Source organism: Pseudonaja textilis, chromosome 2, assembly GCF_049901715.1.
Source record: "Pseudonaja textilis isolate UNSWEBS1 chromosome 2, rPseTex1.2, whole genome shotgun sequence".
Taxonomy (NCBI): Eukaryota; Metazoa; Chordata; class Lepidosauria; order Squamata; family Elapidae; genus Pseudonaja; species Pseudonaja textilis.
In genome coordinates, this window is record NC_141991.1 from 119,876,579 (window position 1) to 119,897,594 (window position 21,016).

A 21,016-nucleotide genomic window follows, 5' to 3' on the forward strand; every position below is an offset into this window, starting at 1 on the left:
TTGCCAAGGGTCTGAATTTTGGTCACATGATAACGGGGATGCTTCAAGAGCCACATATGTGAAATACAGCCATAAGTCACTTTTTTCAGGGCTGTTGTAACTCACTAAATGAATTGTTGTAAGTCAAGGACTATTTGTGTTCCAGGAAGTGGTTATATTTCTCCATTTCTACTTTGACCTTCCTTTGTTCAACATATTGTAGGAAATGACCAGGCTGAGCCTGAAGGAGGGGTCAAATGCATCATCAGTCTTGACTCCCTTTGAGCCCACAAGAGATCTAAATGCAGTCCACCTTAAATTCTCTTGACTCTTATCTACACCAATTTGCTTTGACAGCTAGTAGTTCAGATTCTTGCAGAGAGCTTAAGCTTGCAATAAATTTTATATTCATGTGAACTGCCTTGAACTGCCTGGATTTCATGATTTCCCGAGCTTGGCACCTATAGTGTTGTGACTAAAGCAGCTTGTCCCTAGATATTATTTGTCAGAAAGTCAAGTCCATAATCTTTTTCCCTTTCTTTTCTTTCCAGTTACTTTTGGGATAAGGAGGGTGGGAGAGAGAGGAAACATTAGTGTTATATTCTATCATATACAAGCCAGATCTTTTGACATAAAATTATTCTTGGCTTCAACGGAGGAAATCTGGGAGCAATCTGTGTTTATGCAGTTTTAAAGAAGAAAAGTATCTCTGCAAGTCAGAAGACTCACAAGCTTTTAAATTTTATGCTATAAAAGTGGTCGTCTGGGGAAGAATACCTTAATTATAACAAAACCCTTTGTGCTCTTGTTAAACACAATTTAAAAATAACAATTTAAATGTTAGTTAACGCAGCTGAAGAACTTGTTTTTTATAAAAGGCTCGAAGGCCAAAATATTGTGCTGTGGAGCTTTGTTGTGGGTAGTGATACAATCTCAGTTGTAGTACTTTGAGAAATGGGCATCTCCATAGTTCCAGGATACATGCCTAATTATATAGCTTAGACTAGTCATTCTATCTTAAATAGCAGGCTTTCCCTTTTACATTACTAGCAACCCCAACAGAGTTTTTCATATGGAAAAATCACATCACAATTTAATGCTCTTTGTTCAACATTGTCTAACAAGGCTAAACAAAATGGAAAACAACAAACTTTGAAAAATACCCAGTTTGGTCACACAAATATTTACAGCTGTGTCTAATTCCAATAAAGAGAACCAGTGCTAAAGGACTAAAAAAAATGTGTTAAGAGAAGTTTTTCACTCAGCTAAATTGAAATCACATTCTATTATGAAAATTGTTAAGTAACACATTTTAGCTGGATGGTTTTTAACTAAAAACCTCCCCAGAATTGTACTGAGTTTCACATAACTGCAGATGGTTCAGTTAGTTTCACATGATGTTTTTTGTTGTAACAGTTATGAAACATTGAGAAACTTGGACTTCTATTTGCAGATAGGTTCCAAGGAATTTCCAAGCTCCTTTGAAGATATTTTCGGTGTTTCATTATTATTATTTTCTTCAGCTGTAATGCTCAGGTTAATACGTAGAGCCTATAAGGAAATCCCATATAAACTGAATTTATATGTCAGGGGTGGGCAACTATGGCCCCTTACGACTTGTTGACTTCAATTCCCATAATTCCTGAGCCAGCAAGAAGGCAATGGTAAACTGTGTCCATAATGTTGCCAGAAAATGATAGCTTGCAGGATATTTTACCTGTGTAGTATGTCCCAATTAGATCAGATCTGGTGCATTCACAAACTGAACTGAACTGACAAATAAGCTGTTTATACAATCCGTGGAGCATTTGCAGTCGCTGGCTGCACTTAAGAGTTCAAAGCCTGTGTTTATATATGCAATAGGTTGAAATGCTACTCACCCTCCCCCCTATATTCTTGAGACTATTTCATGTGAGACAATTTACAGATACATCATACTATAATTTTGTCTAGATAGTTATGAAAACTTTCTAAGGGGGCTCCAGATAAAGGATTCACCAAACATATTATTGTAATAACAATGTAGAAGATGATCAGGCTGAGCTGGAAGGCAGAGTTAAATGCGTCATTAGTTTGGAATCATTGCACAGCCACAAAAAAACCAAGTCCACTCCTCCCCCCATGAATTTTGTTGAGACTTATCTAGCGCGAACTTAGCTTTGGCCATTAGTTGATCAGATTTCTTGTGTATAGGTAGCAATAATAATTCTTCTGTGTCAGGCACAAGAAACAGGGTTGTTTAAATGAATACAAGTTCATTCCATGCTAGCTCTCTACAAGAATCTGATCTACTAACAGTCAAATTGGTAAATTAAAGTCAAGCAAATTCAAGGTTGGCTGGATTTAGATTTCTTGTGGGTGCGAAGGGACTCCAAACTGATTATATGCTTGACACTTCCCTCGGGCTCAACTGGGTCATCTCCTACATCCTGTGTTTTGAACTCAATGAGTGTTCCTGGTTCTTTGCACCTGAAACAATCAGCTTTTAGCATTGTTAGTAGTTTCCATAATTGTTTTTAAATGTGCTACTCACTGTGAAGATGTTTTCTTTAAGGATTATGTAAAAAGAAAATAAACCCACCACCTAAACATACTTTTTCCTTCTTTTTGCATTGCAGTACAGAATTGGACAGCTGTACATGATCAGTAAACATAGCCATGAGCAGAGTGATCGTGGAGAAGGTGTGGAAGTGGTACAGAATGAGCCCTATGAAGATCCAAACTACGGGAATGGTCAGCTGACAGAAAAACGGGTCTATCTGAATAGGTAAACATTCCTGTAAGCGTTCTGCCATTGCATCCTCCTCCCCTAATGCATAAGCAGCTTTGGAAGTAAACTCTGGCTTTAGTGCACTTTGCACCAATCCTCTGTTTGTGGCTTTATGAGAATCCCACAGTAGGACATACCCTGAGAATGGCCAGGACTCCTCCGATAAATTACATGCTCCCTGGTTCAGATATGTGGCGAGTCGCTTCCTTCCTCCATGTTAAAAACTTTGGAGAAAGGAAAGTTGTGAAAATGAACAGAGTCATGTCAGATATTTATGGGTTCATACATTATGTTAAGTATATGTGATCACCTTTTGCAATCTTCTGACAAGCAAAGTCAATGGGGAAGTTATATTCACTTAAGAACTACGTTGCTAATTTGAGAACTGCAGTGTTTCATTTAACAACTGTGACAGTAAAATGGGACAGAACTCACTTAACAGCTGTTGCTTAGCAGTTGAAAATTTGGGCTCAGCTGTGGTCACAAGTTGAGGACTAGCTCTACTGTATGTGATCTGGATCATCAGTGGGAATTGGTACTGATCAAAACTTATGCAATTTACAAGTTACACTTATCAATATTTGTGCAGATTTGCATGAGCAAACCCCACACAATCTCAAAGATTTACGTCAGGGTGTTGTGTAAACAAACTCTCATTGAAATCCAACACATTATGTGAATGCTTGAAGATAGTTTTAATGGACCGGAGTATGATCACTCTAGTTTTTTGCTCAAAGAAATCAGCGATTAATTTGTTTTTTTTCTCCTATGGTTTCAACAGAAGAGAAAATGATATTGCTGTAACTTGAGGCTCAGAGAAGTAAATGCATCTGAAACTCCCAAATCAGTAACAAAAACCTTTTGCAAGGAGAAAACTTGCTTTTAAAATAAAATTCTTTTTGGTACCAAGGTCAAAATCTGACCTTGTTTCCATTTGTTCAACATCAGCAACCTGGATAAAAATCAGTCTGGCTCAAAGCATAGGAAGAACTGCTTACGACAGGAATATCCAACCTAGCTTCATAAGAAATGTATTTTAGTGAGTTCCTTAGGTGGCAAAATATCTTGGTAAAGAACAGCACCATCATGAATGATTACTAACCTTGTGCATCACTGTCCCCAAAGCAGTACTATTAATGATTTATCAAGTGAAATACTTTTTCTTGTCTGATACTTTTTAAAACAAAATCTGCATATTTTGTAAGATACTCAAACCTTGTTACTTTTACTGCCATTCAAGAGATATATTATGGTTTCTAAAAAATATACATATTGCTTCACCTACCACTGTGATTTGATTAGTGGTAGTCTAACTAAATATTGATACTTTTTTTTTTTGGCTTCTAAGCCTGGGGTCCATTGACTTCTATTAAGCTTGTGACCTTGGTAACAGACATAGCAATGATGTGCCCCTTACATCATGCAGTGCAGCTCTAGAATTTTGATACTTCTGACCTTTTGTAATTGTAGCATTTACGCTATACCAGCTATGTTCAAGTTGAAAAATCCGTTGAGGCAAAATGTTTCTTTAAGCTCAACCACAGTGTTGCCCTCAAAACAAAAGCTGAGTATGTTAATCAGCCTTGCGCACAGACATCTTCATTCCCAGCATGTCAAGAAATATACACTGTTCAAAAAAATAAAGGGAACACAAAAATAAAACATCCTAGATCTGAATGAATGAAATATTCTTATTAAATACTTTGTTCATTGCATAGTTGAATGTGCTGACAACAAAATCACACAAAAATTATCAATGGAAATCAATTTAGCAACCTGTTATGACTCCCCTTCAAAATTCAAACGAACAAAACAGAAAGCAGCCGTTTCACAATTAAATCAAATGGAAAGAAGTCTTACAAGATAACGGCTGGCAGAAACCACAGCATAAATCTTTACTCTGTCCGGCAAACCAGTCCTGGCAATAAATCTCCAGTCTCAGAGCTCCTTGCTGTAACGTCCTCACTCAAATAGTCATTTTGTTCCTGGCAAAATGTACCAGCCCAGCTGTGTCCTTTTATACTCATTGAGGCAATGTGCTAATTTACTGACTTTCTCTTCTCATTCGCTCCAGCTGATTTTGCCTTCTCAACCGTCTTCTATTTTTTACATTTAACCACAAATTTTCCAAGTTCTCATCTCCACTAGAAGACTCTCTCAAAACTTCCCTGTCAACCATACCCGGCTGTTGATCAGATAAGGAACCAGAGGAGGTCAAAGGTCCTCACAATTCTAATACATCAGGTCTGTCGTCCTTTGTCACATCCATCTCCTCATCCTGGTTATCAGTCCAATCACTAAGCCAGGCCGGCTCATATTTTTCTGCGATGACCTCCTCACTTGAACTCATATCAATCACAGGAGCTGAATCCAAGCCCGGAGCCACAACAGCAACCCATGGAGGTCTGGATTTGGAGTTACACTCAAAATTAAAGTGGAAAAAAACACTACAGGCTGATCCAACTTTGATGTAATGTCCTTAAAACAAGTCAAAATGAGGCTCAGTAGTGTGTGTGGCCTCCACGTGCCTGTATGACCTCCCTACAACACCTGGGCATTCTCCTGATGAGGTGGCGGATGGTCTCCTGAGGGATCTCCTCCCACACCTGGACTAAAGCATCCCCCAACTCCTGGACAGTCTGTGGTGCAACGTGGCGTTGGTGGATGGAGTGAGACATGATGTCCCAAGATGTGCTCAGTTGGATTCAGGCCTGGGGAACGGCCGGGTCAGTCCATAGCATCAACATCTTCGTCTTGCAGGAACTGCTGACACACTCCAGCCACATGAGGTCTAGCATTGTCTTGCATTAGGAGGAACCCAGGGCCAACCGCACCAGCATATGGTCTCACAAGGGGTCTGAGGATCTCATCTTGGTACCTAATGGAAGCAGGCTACCTCTGTCAAGCACAGGGAGGGCTGTGCAGTCCCCTAAAAAAATGCCACCCCACACCATTACTGACTCACTGCAAACCGGTCATGCTGGAGGATGTTGCAGGCAGCAGAACGTTCTCCATGGCATCTCCAGACCCTGTCACGTCTGTCACATGTGCTCAGTGTGAACCTGCTGTCATCTGTGAAGAGCACAGGGTGCCAATGGCGAATTTGCCAATCTTGGTGTTCTCTGGCAAATGCCAAACGTCCTGCATGGTGTTGGGCTGTAAGCACAACCCTAACCTGTGGACGTCAGGCCATACCACCCTCATGGAGTCTGTTTCTGACCGTTTGAACAGCCACATGCACATTTGTGGCCCACTGGAGGTCATTTTGCAGGGCTCTGGCAGGGCTCCTCCTGTCCCTCCTTGCACAAAGGTGGACGTAGCGGTCCTGATGCTGGGTTGTTGCCCTCCTAGGGCCTCCTCCACATCTCCTGATGTACTGGCCTGTCTCCTGGTAGCGCCTCCATGCTCTGGACACTACGCTGACAGACACAGCAAACCTTGCCACAGCTCGCATTGATGTGCCATCCTGGATAAGCTGCACTACCTGAGCCACTTGTGTGGGTTGTAGACTCTGTCTCATGCTACCACTAGAGTGAAAGCACCGCCAGCATTCAAAAGTGACCAAACCATCAGCCAGAAAGCATAGGAACTGAGAAGTGGTCTGTGGTCACCACCTGCAGAACCACTCCTTTATTGGGGATGTCTTGCTAACTGCCTATGCTTTCCACCTGTTGTCTATTTCATTTGCACAACAGCATGTGAAATCGATTGTCAATCAGTGTTGCTACCTAAGTGGACAGTTTGATTTCACAGAAGTGTAATTGACTTGGAGTTACATTGTGTTATTTAAGTGTTCCTTTTATTTTTTTGAGCAGTGTATCTTTATCTGACTGAAGAAAAATGAAGAACCTATTGAGATAGATGTTTTGGAAGGGATTGTCAGAGCTTGCATAAGACTGGTGCTTGCTTACTTTTATTGACATCAATGGAACATCTAAGTACCAACAAAATGGAAGAGTTACCTGAAAGGCTGAAACCTGCCAGGCTTGGTTTGTTCAAAGAAAAAAAAACCCAAGAAAGCCTTTTGAAAAGCACTTTTGGGACCAGCAACCCTGACCTGGATGATTGAGTATCTATAGACATTTGCCAGGCTGAAAGTTTGCCTCCAGCTGGCCTGATGTTACAAAAAGTATGAGGGAAGTATCTCAATCAGGAAAAGTATCCAGAATAATGCACTCAGCATAATTCTTCACCCACAAATAAATATCAGAAAACCCTGCATTAGAATCCCACAAAGAATAATAGTTTCTTTAAACGAAGCTTTAACAAGGCTTGGAGGCCACCATATATAGGGCAAACAGATGTTTTCCAAGGGAAACTGGACTTACCTGTGAGAATAAAGTGGATCAGGATTTTGCCTCAGAACATCTGTTTCACATCTGTATTTCAAGTGAGGCATTGCCATGCAGATCTCCACATAAAATAGCCTAGTTCTAATAAAAAAACATTATTTGACACAGATTGAAGATTTGCAGTGTTGTTCTTATGAATGTTGTCTTAATTGCTTTTGTGATCGTTTTATCTTTATTAGCATAGAGTGGATGCTGTAGAGTAGGAAGCTGAGCACCTTTTCTCTAAATAATTTAACTACTGCAGGGCAAAGTTATTGCCATTTGCAATGAAAATAATAATAATTATAATGTACTAAGCCTTTGAGGCATATTTATTATAATTTCTCAGACTTTGTTGTTTCCAAGTACTAGGAAATTGAAAGTGGATTGCTAAATATTTGAAAACCTTAATCTGTTTAGTGTGGATATTTCTCCGCCAATTACAATGGCAGTTGGTACATCTCTTATTGAATATGACTACCTTCATTTTAGAGTAAAATGAAGGGTTTTATTTTATTATTGCTAATGGCTGGAGACTCTGGGTAGAGGGTCTCTTTCTTGAGCAGAGTTCCTTCCAAATCTGTTATTCTGTTATTCTAATCTCTGAGTCATGGAAAGAATGATGACATCATCTACCAAATGGAAGATGGAAATAGGCTGATATATTTAAATTTTGAGAAAGCCTGTATTATGGAATTGATATACAGGTAGTCCTCAACTTACATAAATTCATTTGGTGAGCGTTCTAAGTTACAACAGCACTGAAAAAAATGATTGATGACCGTCTTTCAAACAGCCATTGCAACATCCCCATGGTAACGTGATCAAAATTGGTAACTGACTTGTATTTATGATTGTTGCCGTGCCCTGGGGGTCATATGGTCACCTTTTGCGACCTTCTGATGAGCAAAGCCTAGGGAGAAGCCAGATTCACCTAACAATCATGCTCCTAATTTAACCATTGCAGTGATTCCCTTAACAGTTGTGGCAAGAAAGGTTGTAAAATGGAGCAAAATTCACTTAACAAATATTTCACTTAACGATAGAAATTTTGGGCTCAAATGTGGTTGTAAGTCAAGGGTTACCTGTAACAGTTAAATAAGAAGGGCAATGATGTATCTCTATTTTAATAGTCTTTAGATTGGGGAATGGTAGAGAAGGATTTCATCGTCAAAGCAAGTAGGAATTCTGATGCAACGCCATAATTGGTCAGAGTAAATGGTGGTCTGTAGTTCTGATTATCAATCTCTTTCAAAGCAACTCCGTCTAGGAATTAAATCAAATGCTGTCTTCAGCTCAGAGAAGGCAGCACAGGGAGATTTTCATCGACAACTGCTATATTTTTCTGCTGGATGTTATGCAATGCTTTGGTCAAAAGTTGATCCATTAAGTATGAGGCTGGCTTGTTCCTTAGCCGGCGCCTTTGCTTAGATAATCCAATCAAGGAACTTATTATAGAAGAATTTAGCACACAATTTACTTTACTAAGCAAATTAGGCCAAAAATTAGTGGGATTGAATTATTGCAATTGGAATTGTTATAGATTGACCCCACTCTCCACATCTTGCAGGAACGATCAATATGGTAAATAAAAAGGCTAGCACAAGGATTGCATTGTTCAGAATTGTGTTTGAGGCATTCTGCTTAGACTGAAGTCCACACCCCACATAGTCTCAGAAAGTTTATAATTTTTCAGATCAACAATGGGTTTTGGAATTTTCTGGACTGTTGACAGAAAGCCAGTCAAAGGGGGTGGGGGGGAGCAGAAGTCACCGGTTGTAAGGGCTGCCTCATTATTATTAAATAGTTCATAGAAGTGGTTGACTTATACTGTAGTTAGGCTTAGAATCCTGGCCCCAGAACTGAATTGGACATCAGGAGATAGGAGAGCTTTGTCTTTGGCCTGCTTTGTATCAGTTTTTCCCAGTTGGCCAATTGTTGTATCGATTTATTTTTCCCCCCCAGAATTGCTTTAGATTCTTTTTCATGACACAAAAGTGAACCAATTTAGTCTAATGGATAAGATGCTGGCCCTGAAACCAACAGACTGAGTTCTAACCTTGCCTTAGGCATGAAAGCCAGTTAAGTGACTTTGAGCCTGTCTCTCTCTCTCCCCCCACCTCCTCTCCCTCCCTCCCCTCCCCCCTCTCTCATTATTTATAAAAACAATAAAGGTGAGTTTAAAAAAAACCTGAGAATGTTGTTTACTGCCACATCCAGCCTTGTTCCTTTTTTCTCATCCCCAGACTGAAAGTTTAATTCATTCTTAGCTGCAGTTGAAAACAACCATAAAGTATGTGAGAACTGTAATGGTTTGCCACATCTTATTTCAAAGGTGGAGTGACCAATACTCAGAGCATTATTTACGGACTGTTTAAGGTTGATATGGGCATGCTCTGTCTCCACCATTTTGTAGTCAGCCATGTCTGCCGTCATTCGGCTTCTGTCTCCTTAAAGTGTGGGGAGAATGCTGTGCCTACAGCCCATTGACACTGTTCAGTGAGGATAAACTACCCAAACAACAGTACTGGTAGAACATGATCTTGAGAGATAGGCCAGATCTGTTACCATGCAATACGCAGAAATGCATGACTTAAGTTGAAAACTGGTAGAGAGTCTGTGTAAGAGTCTCAGACAGATACCTCCCTAATTCACATGGCTATAAAAGGGGGGAGGAAGGCCCATCACAACCAGACCTGCAAGCCACTCTCAGTAACAGTGATCTTAGCTTCCTATGAAATTGATTCTTAGTCTGGTCTGCCTGGTGGGTTTGACAGTACTATAAATGGTTTTACTCTGTGGCCTTCTGTGACCCTTATAAGGCTAACGTTCCAAAAGGGTGAAAAAATATAGCTGTCTGAAGATAGCACAACAGTGCAGTCTTTTCATTGCATCCAAGGTGTATTGAACCAAGGCCTGCTAAATCGATGCTTCACTATAACTGGTTGCTGTTTAGTCTGAGTTGATCCTGCTTAATTAATATTGGTAGTGGTGGTATGGCACTTTCTATTATGAAAGACTTATAACTCAAAGCAAACACGAAAAGATAGCTTGGCAGTTGTTTATCGTAACAGTTTGAGAGTTTATGGTATCTCCTGTCATCATAATGAATGATTTGAAGTTGGAGTTGCTTAATGTGAATGGTTTAAAGACAGTGATGAAAACACCACAGGAAAAAAGATGTGGGGATTTTTGTTGTTGTTGTTCATGGATGAGAGATGGAAATTAATATCCATCACTAAGAAATCTTGTTCATTGTAGAATGACTGCATACCACATCATACGTGGTATGAAGGTAAAGGTTCCCCTCGCACATACGTGCTAGTTGTTTCCGGCTTTAGGGTGCGGTGCTCATCTCCGTTACAAAGCCGAAAAGCCAGCGCTGTCCGTAGACGTCTCCATGGTCATGTGGCTGGCATGACTAAATGCCGAAGGGGCACAGAATGCTGTTACCCCCACCAAAGTGGTCCCTATTTGTCTACTTACGTTTTTACATGCTTTTGAACTGCTAGGTTGGCAGAAGCTGGGACAAGTAATGGGAGCTCATTCCGTTACGCGGTGTTAGGGATTTGAACCGCCAAACTACCAACCTTGCTGATCGACAAGCTCAGCGTCTTAGCCACTTCTATACCGTATGTGGTATAGAAGACCCGAACAACTTGGTCCTTCCTTCCTCTTCCACCCCTTCTCCTTGTTATATATTTCTGCTTCTTCCCCTTTCCCTGCTTTTGTAGTGTGTGGGGCTGGAGGAAGACTTCTGGAGAAGTCAAGAATCTGTACCTTTTTTTGTGCTATTGGCTTGCCCTAATAAAGATACAGGCAATACTCATTTATCAACTGCCTCATTTAGTGACCACTCACACTTATGGTGGTGATGGAAAGGTAACCTTGACGACCCGTCCTCATGTTTACCAATTTTGCGGGTCTGAAAAGCAAAGGCAAACTAGTAAGCTTGTAACATTGTGATATTTCACTTCACAATTGCTTTGCTTAATGACCAAGTTTGACAGTCCCAGTTATGTTCACTAAACAAGGACTAACCTGTTCAGGAATACTCAGTTCTGGATATTGATTTTTTTCTCTCTTGCTTTTTTAAGTAATATACCCAATTCTCTCTGATTTAAAAAAATGTCATGCTTGCAGGCAGAGCTGATTTTTGGAGTATTTATCACTACTTTGGCAATATTTTTAATTTATTTGTCAGTAAAATCAAGTGACTCATGGCAGCAGTATCACCACATTGCAAAACAAATCCAGGCGGCTCATAGCTTATAGTCACAGCAAAACAGCACAGTTGCAAATAAAACCTTACAACAAGGTAAAAATATTTTCTTAAAGACCCATTGGTCTTCCAGGAAAAAACATCCCTCTCCTATGATTGCCCTGTTCATATAGATGAGACTATCATCCCACAAACAACTTAATAAAAAGTACTGTTTTTGATCTGATTTTTCTGGAGGGCATTAGGTGGGGCCAGTCTGCTCTTCTGATGATAAGGCAAGAAAGTCTGCTCCTAACTTCATAGAGAAGTATTGGAAGAGAGTGTACTTCATAGAGTATTGGAACTTCCTTTCCAATACTGTGCATATAGGACTAGCATCTTCAAGCTTGAAGAAGTCTTGATGATATTTAGGAGCCAGGCCATATCAAGTTTTATAGATTAATATTAGCACCCTCAAACCTATTGAAAGCCAGTGCAACATCCACAAAACATGACTGTATCAATTCTCAGATATAGTAGATGGTCTACCCCACAGTGCAGTAGTTGCAGATTTTCAAAGGCAGTTGAAAAGGTTTTTCAAAACAGGTTTTCAGAGGCAGCTCCAGACCAACTACATTGTTCTAGTCCAACCTCAAAGTGATTGTGCCCCCCACCCCCCACCCTCAGTCAAGTCCCACATAGTTGGCTAGCCAAGGAGCGAAAATTACATAAATCAGAGATGGACAGTCTAACCAAATTACTAAAAAAACAACAAAGATAGTGAATACTACAAAGTTTGGAACTGTTGGTAGGAATGGTTAAAGAAAAAGCAATATTTGACAACTGAATAAGTTATGAAACTATGAAGGACGTGCATTTAATCATAAAGTACTCCGTGAAATTAAAACATTAAAAGAATGAGGAAGGTACTGTAACAAGGTAGATCACGTCAACGTTATGGGGTAAAAGAAAAAAAAAGAAAAGAAGAATGAAACCAATGCTCAATACCTGCTGCAAAATGTATATATGTATATATATTTGTTTATATGTTTGTTTGTTTTTAAATGTTTTAAATATATGAAACTTAAATAAACTTTATTTAAAAAAAAATTACACAAATATGAGGAAGACACGTCAGACGTAAGATTAAATAGACTCTTCATCTTGAATCTCCCTTCCCATCCAATACCTTGCAAAGCAAACAGAAATATTGGCCCGCAGTTATACACAGTGGCAGATTATTATTTGAATTTTAAGATACTTTCTATATTAAAGAAGACATTAATCGCCCTCTCTTCTCCATCACTCTTTTCAAATGCCAAGAAAGGTGCTAATTATATTTCACTACTTAACATAGTTTCAGTTGAAATTGGGTATTGAAAGCAATACTGTATGCTAAATTGTATTGTTCCATTTAAATCAAATAAATTATTGAGGGTGTGAATTCCTTTGTATTCAACTGGTACAGCCTATCACTTTCACAGATGAGAACTTGTAAAGTCTGTTTAGTGTATCCAGAAAAAGAAAATTTTTAATAAGATTTCATTCCATCTTGCATGAAATTCCCCAAACCCATATGTTAATATTTTGTACAGCCCCATTTCATGTTGCATTCACTTTTTGACTGATTATGTGCCATCAAGTCAGTTCTGAATGTCAGTAACCGTGTAGATATTTTACATGATTAAATTGATTAAGTTTTGTTAATTTATAAATTAGAAGGCAGCTTTTGTCTAGCTAGATACTGGAATAGAATAGAATAGAATAGAATAGAATAGAATAGAATAGAATAGAATAGAATAGAATAGAATAGAATAGAATAGAATAGAATAACAGAGTTGGAAGGGATCTTGGAGATCTTCAAGTCCAACCCCCTGCTTAAGCAGGAAACCTTGTACCGTTTCAGACAAATCGTCCAATCTCTTCTTTAAAACTTCCAGCATTGAAGCATTCACAACTTCTGAAGGCAAGTTGCTCCACTGATTAATTGTTCTAACTGTCAGGAAATTAGTTCTAAGTTACTTCTCTCCTTGATTAGTTTCCATGCACTGCTCTCAGGTGCTTTGGTTACTAAGTTCCTTCTATTATCTAACCAAAAGTCTAGATAAGCAACCTCAAGCTAAAGTCAGAGTTTGCTCAGGAATTTGCAGATTTTTAATGTTGATCAGGTTTTCTCAGTTGATCCATCAAAACAGTTCTAGATTACCATAGTTAAAATGTAAGCACTTAGGTATCTTAAGATTTTATTCACTTTGAGTGACATTCCCAAGCAACCGAACCCCAAGTAGACTTGATCTCAGCAGACCCAGAGATCTCATGCCCTACATAGGTTTTGAATTGAAGACTTGATGTCCCTTATTTGAGATATCCTAGGCAGACTGTTACCATTTCTATGTCTACTTGATCAAGTGCAAGGAGCCAGAACCTCAGACGTTCAGCTGAATTCCAGAAAGAAAGGGAAACAAAGCTCTCATAGTAACCAAGAAATGTGTCCTTATTCATCCATATACTGCTCTGGATTCGGGTAACACCAAGCATCAAGATGATATTAAAGTCAGCTCTGGCCAACTTTACACCAGATAAAAATGTAATAAGTTTATCCACCATCCGATGGACGCTACCACTTAATATCTGTTTACTATATAACCCCCAGATACCGTGCATTTGTCTGTTAATTATCCACCCTCTTTAACGGACCCTCACCATGTTATACTCTCCATATCTCACTATTGCCCTTGTGCCCGCCTAGTGAATATCCACCCCCAAGGTCATTATTTTAACAGTCAGCATGTTCATCGCTCTGCCGATAGCCACCCACAACTTGTGATAGTTCAGCGTCTGACGTTATCAGGGCTCCTCGTCAATCTTCATCGGCAATGCGAACCCCGTGTTGGCTCGCTCGCTGGCAGGTACTTCCTAACGTGGTAGCACATTTGGATGCAGTAGAACGCTCGGTGTCACGGCTCCAGCATGCCATTGGGACGTGACACAGAACAAGACTGTGAGCTGATCAGAATAACTTATTTATTATTACTTGCCTATTTATTTTGCTGGACTGACTGCATCTCTTGGGAACAGTCAGGTAAAAACTTCAATGATATATTTATTTGGTGGGGGAGTGGAGTCAGATTTCAGTCTCATTTCTTCGATGCAACTACTCCAAGCTTGCCAGTTTCATAAATCCACTTCCTACTGTAACTGAAGATTCCACTACAACTTTCACATAGATTACTTAATGTATTTATCTAACATTGTTACCATTTAAATCCTATCATAACTATTAAGTCTCTGTATTAGTCTTAATACACTTGTATATAGAAATCTATATAGAAAAATACAGGAGTGTATCTAATGAAGAGTTAAGTGCAGTGTCCTTCCAATGTACTTTAGATCGATATTTGTCTATGCGTCCATCAATTTCCCACCCCTCTTTCTTTTATGCAAACTGCATATCTATATCCCATCCCATCCCCACCCCCTGTTTAACCTGTTTTTGTGTCAAGGAACTGTATATAAGTTTGGTCACCAGCTACAAAAAATATATATCCACACTGGCAATCTATCTCAGTGACATCGTCACATTTGCAACCAAATAGATTTGGAATCACAAATGTGAGAATTAGTGGTACAAGAGAAAGATACCAGCCAATAAATACAAAAAGATTAATGGAGGTAGGTATATTGGTACTACAGAAACCATCATTTTCCTTTTTGTGCTAAAATAGACACTGGGGAATATTTATCTTTGCAATAGAGGCAAAAATTTATCTTATATATTGTTAGTCATTTCTCCTGCCTTTGCAGTTGAGAGAAAAATTAGTGGACAGTACTTACTGGGGTGAGAAGGTGAACTAGGTTGGAACTAGGAATACGAAACCATCAGGGAATAATAGGATTATAGAGGTTTGATGAGGAAGTAAAACAAATTCCTGGAGGACATAAGAAATCAGTGACGCGCAATTCTGTATTTTTATGCATAAAACTGCATAGAAGTATACGTTTAGCCAGAGGTCTCCAAACTTGGCAGCTTTAAGACTTGTGGACTTCAACTCCCAGCATGCTGGCTGGAGAATTCTGGGAATTGAAGTCCACAAGTCTTAAAGTTGCCAAGTTTGGAGACCCCTACATTAAGCTATCAGGAGCTGACCTGAGAGAGACACCCTTTTTTGATCAGTAGATTCACAACAATAGAAACATCGTATAAAGTTTCCCATAGGCTGTCTAAATGTTTATTGTACAGCAAGACTAAGCACATTAGTGCGTTCTGGAGAATTTGAATGTCAGTTATGACTAGCTAGCATGTTCAGGGGTAAAGGGTTGTGGAAGCTGCAGTCTAAAATCTCTGAAAATCTGTCCATTATAGTCCATGGGCTATTATTTCCTTGACATACAGAAGAGTTCCTGTTAAGACAAGTAAACACAAAAGGCATTGCCTGTGTGTAGAGAGAGAGAGGGATGGATAATTATAGTTTATCAAGACATACGAACCTAGCTCTAGTGTTTGTTTTGAGTTGGAAAAAAAAATCTGTAAGAGCCAGTGTGGTTAGGAAGATTGGATTTGAACTTGGCAAACATACCAAAAAGATTTAACTGTGATGTTAAGGGAGATTGGCTTGCTGCTCTTCCTTCCACTAGTATCGTATCACCATGTTACATTTAAATGTATTTAAGATCATGAGTTCAAAAATCAGTAAAGTGGTCAATGCAATGGGTGTTTTGAAAGGCTTATCAAATAATTATAAATGCCCAATCATATACTGCCAAAATTACGGTAATGAAGAGGCAAAAGCAAACACTGACGCCACACAGAAATATTTAACTTGTAATCTCTTTTTGTTTAAGCAAATCACTTGTGGAAACCCAAATAATTGCCTTTCAAGAGGGAAGGCTGTGTATGTTTGCCAAATGTGTAGCAATAAAGGCAGGTGCTGTTGAAAATGGAGAGGAGTCATCAAGAGAAAACGGGAAAAGGCTACTAACCCCACCTTCCTCTTCTCACTTTCCAATGTATGTTTGTGTGGTGGGAAGTCTCTGTTCATGGAGACACTCCCCACAAATGAAGAGTGCATGGAGAATCTCCATGAATAGAGAGGTCTACCATACGGTACAGTACTAGCATATCTGAATTGCAAACTCCAAACACCCAGGAGAGGGCAACAAATAGATACAAAAAGTGAATTTTGCTACCATCTGGTGCCTCTACTTGTTATAGAGGCCCTCTACAGGTGAAAGGTAATAAGTGGAGAAGGAAACTAGCACTCAGACTGAATGAGACTAGAAATCCTAAGTATTTCCCAGTTACTGCAATTTGCACAGTTGAACTCTCAGCACACAGAAATCAGGCCTAGATTTCTGTTTGCCTACCAGGCTTGCACAAATCCCTAATTATTTTCCTTTTTGAAGACAGAAAGACACAGCTTCAAAGTTCTCCAGTTTTCATTACAGCCCCATATAATAAGCTGGCTTACACAGAGCCATCTATAACATAGCAGTTGCCTCTGCCCATCATGGACTGAAGAGAATCTTGCTATAGAGTAAGCCTGCAGACGTTTATACTTACAGAGTCCTGAAAAACAAATGCATGAAAGAGAAGACTGTTTGTATAGGTGGATAATTAACTTTACAAATTAGCTTCCCTATTTTGCAAGCAATTCTTAATCAGTAATTATTAATTCAATTAACATATTTTGCATTCTTGGACCAGGAAAGGTGTTTGTGTGTATGGGGATGGCTTACGGTAGGCAGTAGATAGACGCAAACAGAAACATATACAAATGCATTTATGCATAGGTATGTCACATGTGCATGTAGAGGGGATCTTTTGTCCTTTTGAAGAATTGTTTAAATACATCAATTTACCTTCCTATGGGGGTCAGTGTGGAAATAGTTTAGGCAGTCCACAAGTCTTAAAGTTGCCAAGTTTGGAGACCGATGCAGTAAAGCCTAATTCAGCTAAGTCTTTCTCAATCCAGTTTTCTCCAGGTATATTTCAGTCCCAAGGTATCTACAGGTCTTCTGATTGGGGACAGGTTGGCTTAGCATAATAGGGACATGTCTAAATAAAATTTAGCACCTTTGGCTTTTTGTCCCGTACTTGTATCAAGGGAAGAAGAGTTCATCACAGTCTCCTACTTGTCTGGATTTGGAAGCTGAGCCAAGTTGGATCTAGTCTAACCTGGGATGAGGGATTCCAGGGCTATAGAGTTGATGGAATAATCAGAAAAGATTCTGGAAGAAGATTGTGACAAAATGCTTCCATACTGTGGCCTTAAAATCTAGATGGACATGTCTGGTTATCAGGAGTCAGACTTGACTCAGGGGGGCATCTTCATCTTTACCTTAAATGTGAGTTGTTATAAAACTCACCTGGCTACAATTTATTTGAAAAATCAATTAGAGATTCCAAAACACCCTGGACAGCATAATCCTGCTGTGTGATCATTTCTAATTATTTATCTGATTGATAGTCATCCTTTTTATTGGCACTGAATACTTAAGGCAACTCACAGCATGCAAAATATAGATGCAAAATCAAAATTTAAGTGTGATGATGAAACTAGTGACAATTAACCATAAAACCTTGATGACAGGAATAGAAAACTGGATGGGGTCAAATGCAACTCTATCAAGAACACATTCTATGAGAGCCATGCAGAAGTAGACCCTTTCTGATATGCCCAATAAACAGGCCCTGATTGAAGGTTCTTTGTAACATCTGAATATCTTCATGTATGTATTTATTTGATATATCCCATCTTTACTTTTTACAGTTCAAAGCAGTGTACATAATGCTTCCTTTCTTGTCTTCCCCCCCACAACAATCCTTTGAGGTGAGTTGGGCTGAGAGCCAGTGGCTCGTAGTCACCCAGCTAATAGTTTTGCCTGAGGGATGTCTACGGAGATTCTCAGTCATCCAGGTCATGGTTGTCCCAAATGTGCTTTTTTCAGGAGGCAACTGGACTTTCTGGTTTTTCTTTGAAGACGTTTCGCTTCTCCTCCAAGAAGCTTCTTCAGTTTCTGGGAAGAAAAGAAAAACCAGAAAGTCCAGTTGCCTCATGAAAAAGCACCTTTGGGTTTGCCTGGGGGAGTTTCTCACTTTCTAATCCAGCACCATTGCCACTACATTGCATTGTCTCAGTATCACAAAAACTACTGGACTTTCAGATAGATAGGTCCTAACCCAGGTAAGGTTTAAAATGTAAATGCTAGCAACTTAAAATGTGTCTGAGAAATCACTGGCTTAGAACCATCTGTGTTCTTTCCATTAAGTCTCTTTTGTCGGAGTGGGACTTGCCTAACCAATATGTTAGCTCAAGAAAGCATGAGGTCAAGTCCTCCCCATACCTCTGCCTCAAGGAAGTAAGGAATCCTTGAGGATGATCTTGGCAATTTTGGTGCCTCACTGAAGAGTAGCAGGCCTCTAGGTCTGGATGGCCCTTAACCTGTTCTGATTTTTAAAAGCAGCAAACCCCGAGGTGGTATTCAGCAGGCTCTGACCAGTTCTGGAGAACCAGAAGCAGAAATTTTTAGTAGTTCGGAGAACCGGCAAATATCACCTCTGACTGGAGATTTTACAGTATCCTTCCCCTGTCACATCCACAGAACCAGGAGCAAACCTCATGCTTTTCTACAGGGCTTTCAGAGAGATGAACACCATATAAGACTGTCAGCATTTTACTGGGAAGTTTTTGGTGCCGCCAATACATACAGTATGATGGACTGGTTTTGATATTGTTTTAGAATTGTAAGTGACCTAGAATTAATTGTACGGGAGGCACATCCCTGCTCTCTTTTTTTTCTTCAGTTATTTATGACTTTTAATACTGTTCTTCATTGCTTTTGATAGTTTACAACTTGGTTTAATATCTCTAAATTTAAATCAGAATCTTGTTGATGGTCTCTATCCAGTGTGGTTTTAGCCAGTTTCATTTTCTAGCACCTTCATTCTTAGCATAGTTAATTCAAGGGATTTGAATAAGTAATATGACCAAAATAAAAGAGCTTGAGCTTGGTAAATTTAATTTCCAATGATATTTATTTCTTGATGCTATTCTCTCCCTCTTCTCCCTTTTCCTCCCTCTCCTTCCCTCTTTCCCTCTCTCCCTCTCTCTCCCTCATTCTCCCTCTCTCTCTCCCTTTGGTGTCTGAGCTCTGCACATTAGCAATCTCCATATCCATAATTTGAAGGAATTTAATTTCTATCTGTGTTTTTATTATCCAGTTTTCACAACTAGGTAGTTACAGAACAAACAGTAGCATTTATTATTCTGTACTTGGTATTATGACTGATATCCTTGCTTTTCCAGATCTCTATATGCTGGTTACCGCAGTACACTCAAGTGATACAGTATTCTGAAAAATCATATAAATCAGTTTAAATAATAAATGAAGTCTTTTTTTTTCAATATGGACACCAGCAGTGCCGAAGGGATAATATCTTCACTGTTGCATTTTACACTAAATGGCACTTCTGGATACCTCTCAAAATTATACTTCCATAACAGCATCTGACAATAAAGGCAATCATGACTGTTTTCTCCCCGCCCAACCAAAATACTTTTTATATTTGGAAAACACATTGCTAATTTTTCTTATCTCAGTGAATGCATGAAAAAAAATGTTCCCCATGCACAGTAGCCCTGCCACCAAGTTTTTTGTGCATCCAGTTAGTAAGCATGTCCCAACTCGTTGACTACCTCAATTTTTCACATTGCCTTGGTGAAATTCCCTGTTCTGGAGTTTGGGCATACTTGAACCGAACCTTATTCATCTTATTCATCTTCTGTTTAAGCTAACCACAATCCAAATCCTGTAGGGTTTGCCACCTATCTCTTTATCATCTTCCCTGCTCTCTGCTGGATCCTTACCAGCATATGAGAAGGATTTATACTGACGTCAGCATGCAAGCAGACGGCATTTTTTCCCATGTTAGGAGTATCATCACTCATTTAGCCACCACTTGATAATAAGAAAACAACTTTAGAATTGGGAGAGAAAAGTAAACCTTAAAAGTTATTAGTTGCAATACATAGCTAACATTTTGGATCGTTAATCAGAAAAATGCTACCAGGCTGTATTTTTGTGGTTGTTCATTATTCAGGGTTTATACAGCACCTAAACATTGTGTAGTGTAAGAACACTGGTGTGATTATTTAGATGAAGACAAGGGGTTGAGTTTCTAAAACGTGCAACACAACTCATATTTGAAAAAAAATCAGAACATTTTCATTTTAATAAGATATTTATTTTTGGTCCTTTACTGAATTATAATATATTATTGATGCCTAAAGTATATATTTGTTATAATAAGTAACTGGCTTGTTAGAAAAAGGGTTAAGTAGGGGAGGGAATCACCTGCCCTCTGGAACATTTCCCACCCCCCCACCCTGCCACCCCCCGATGTGAGGTTGGCCCCATCTCTCCTATCCATTCATAAGGGGCCAAAACCTGGCTGTGACAGTTAGCCTGGGGCTCACCTATATATATTATTGTAAACCACCCAGATTTAACCTGTGATAAGATGGGAGGCCAATGCATTTTATAAATAAAATAAATACATAAATCATAAATCAATCACCCCAGGTGTAGGCTAAGAAAAAAGGCCCAGAGAAGGCAGCGCCAAATCACTTGTGTCTTACTGTCAGGAAAACTACAAAACTGATCTGACAGCACCTGGAGTCAAGCTTGATTTGAGGGAGCTTTTGCATTTCAAACTATATTAACTGAATGGTAACG

At 39.3% G+C, this 21,016-nt stretch overlaps 1 protein-coding gene across 1 annotated transcript in view; it reads left to right on the forward strand.

Annotated features, from left to right (window-relative positions):
* Positions 1–21,016, forward strand: part of PITPNC1 (phosphatidylinositol transfer protein cytoplasmic 1) — a 180,578-nt gene that overhangs the window by 89,980 nt on the left and 69,582 nt on the right. Inside the window, exon 2 of the mRNA XM_087925072.1 lies at positions 2,598–2,746. Within this exon, the coding sequence (XP_087781198.1) occupies positions 2,598–2,746 (149 nt within the window). The remainder of the gene's footprint in view (positions 1–2,597; positions 2,747–21,016) is intronic.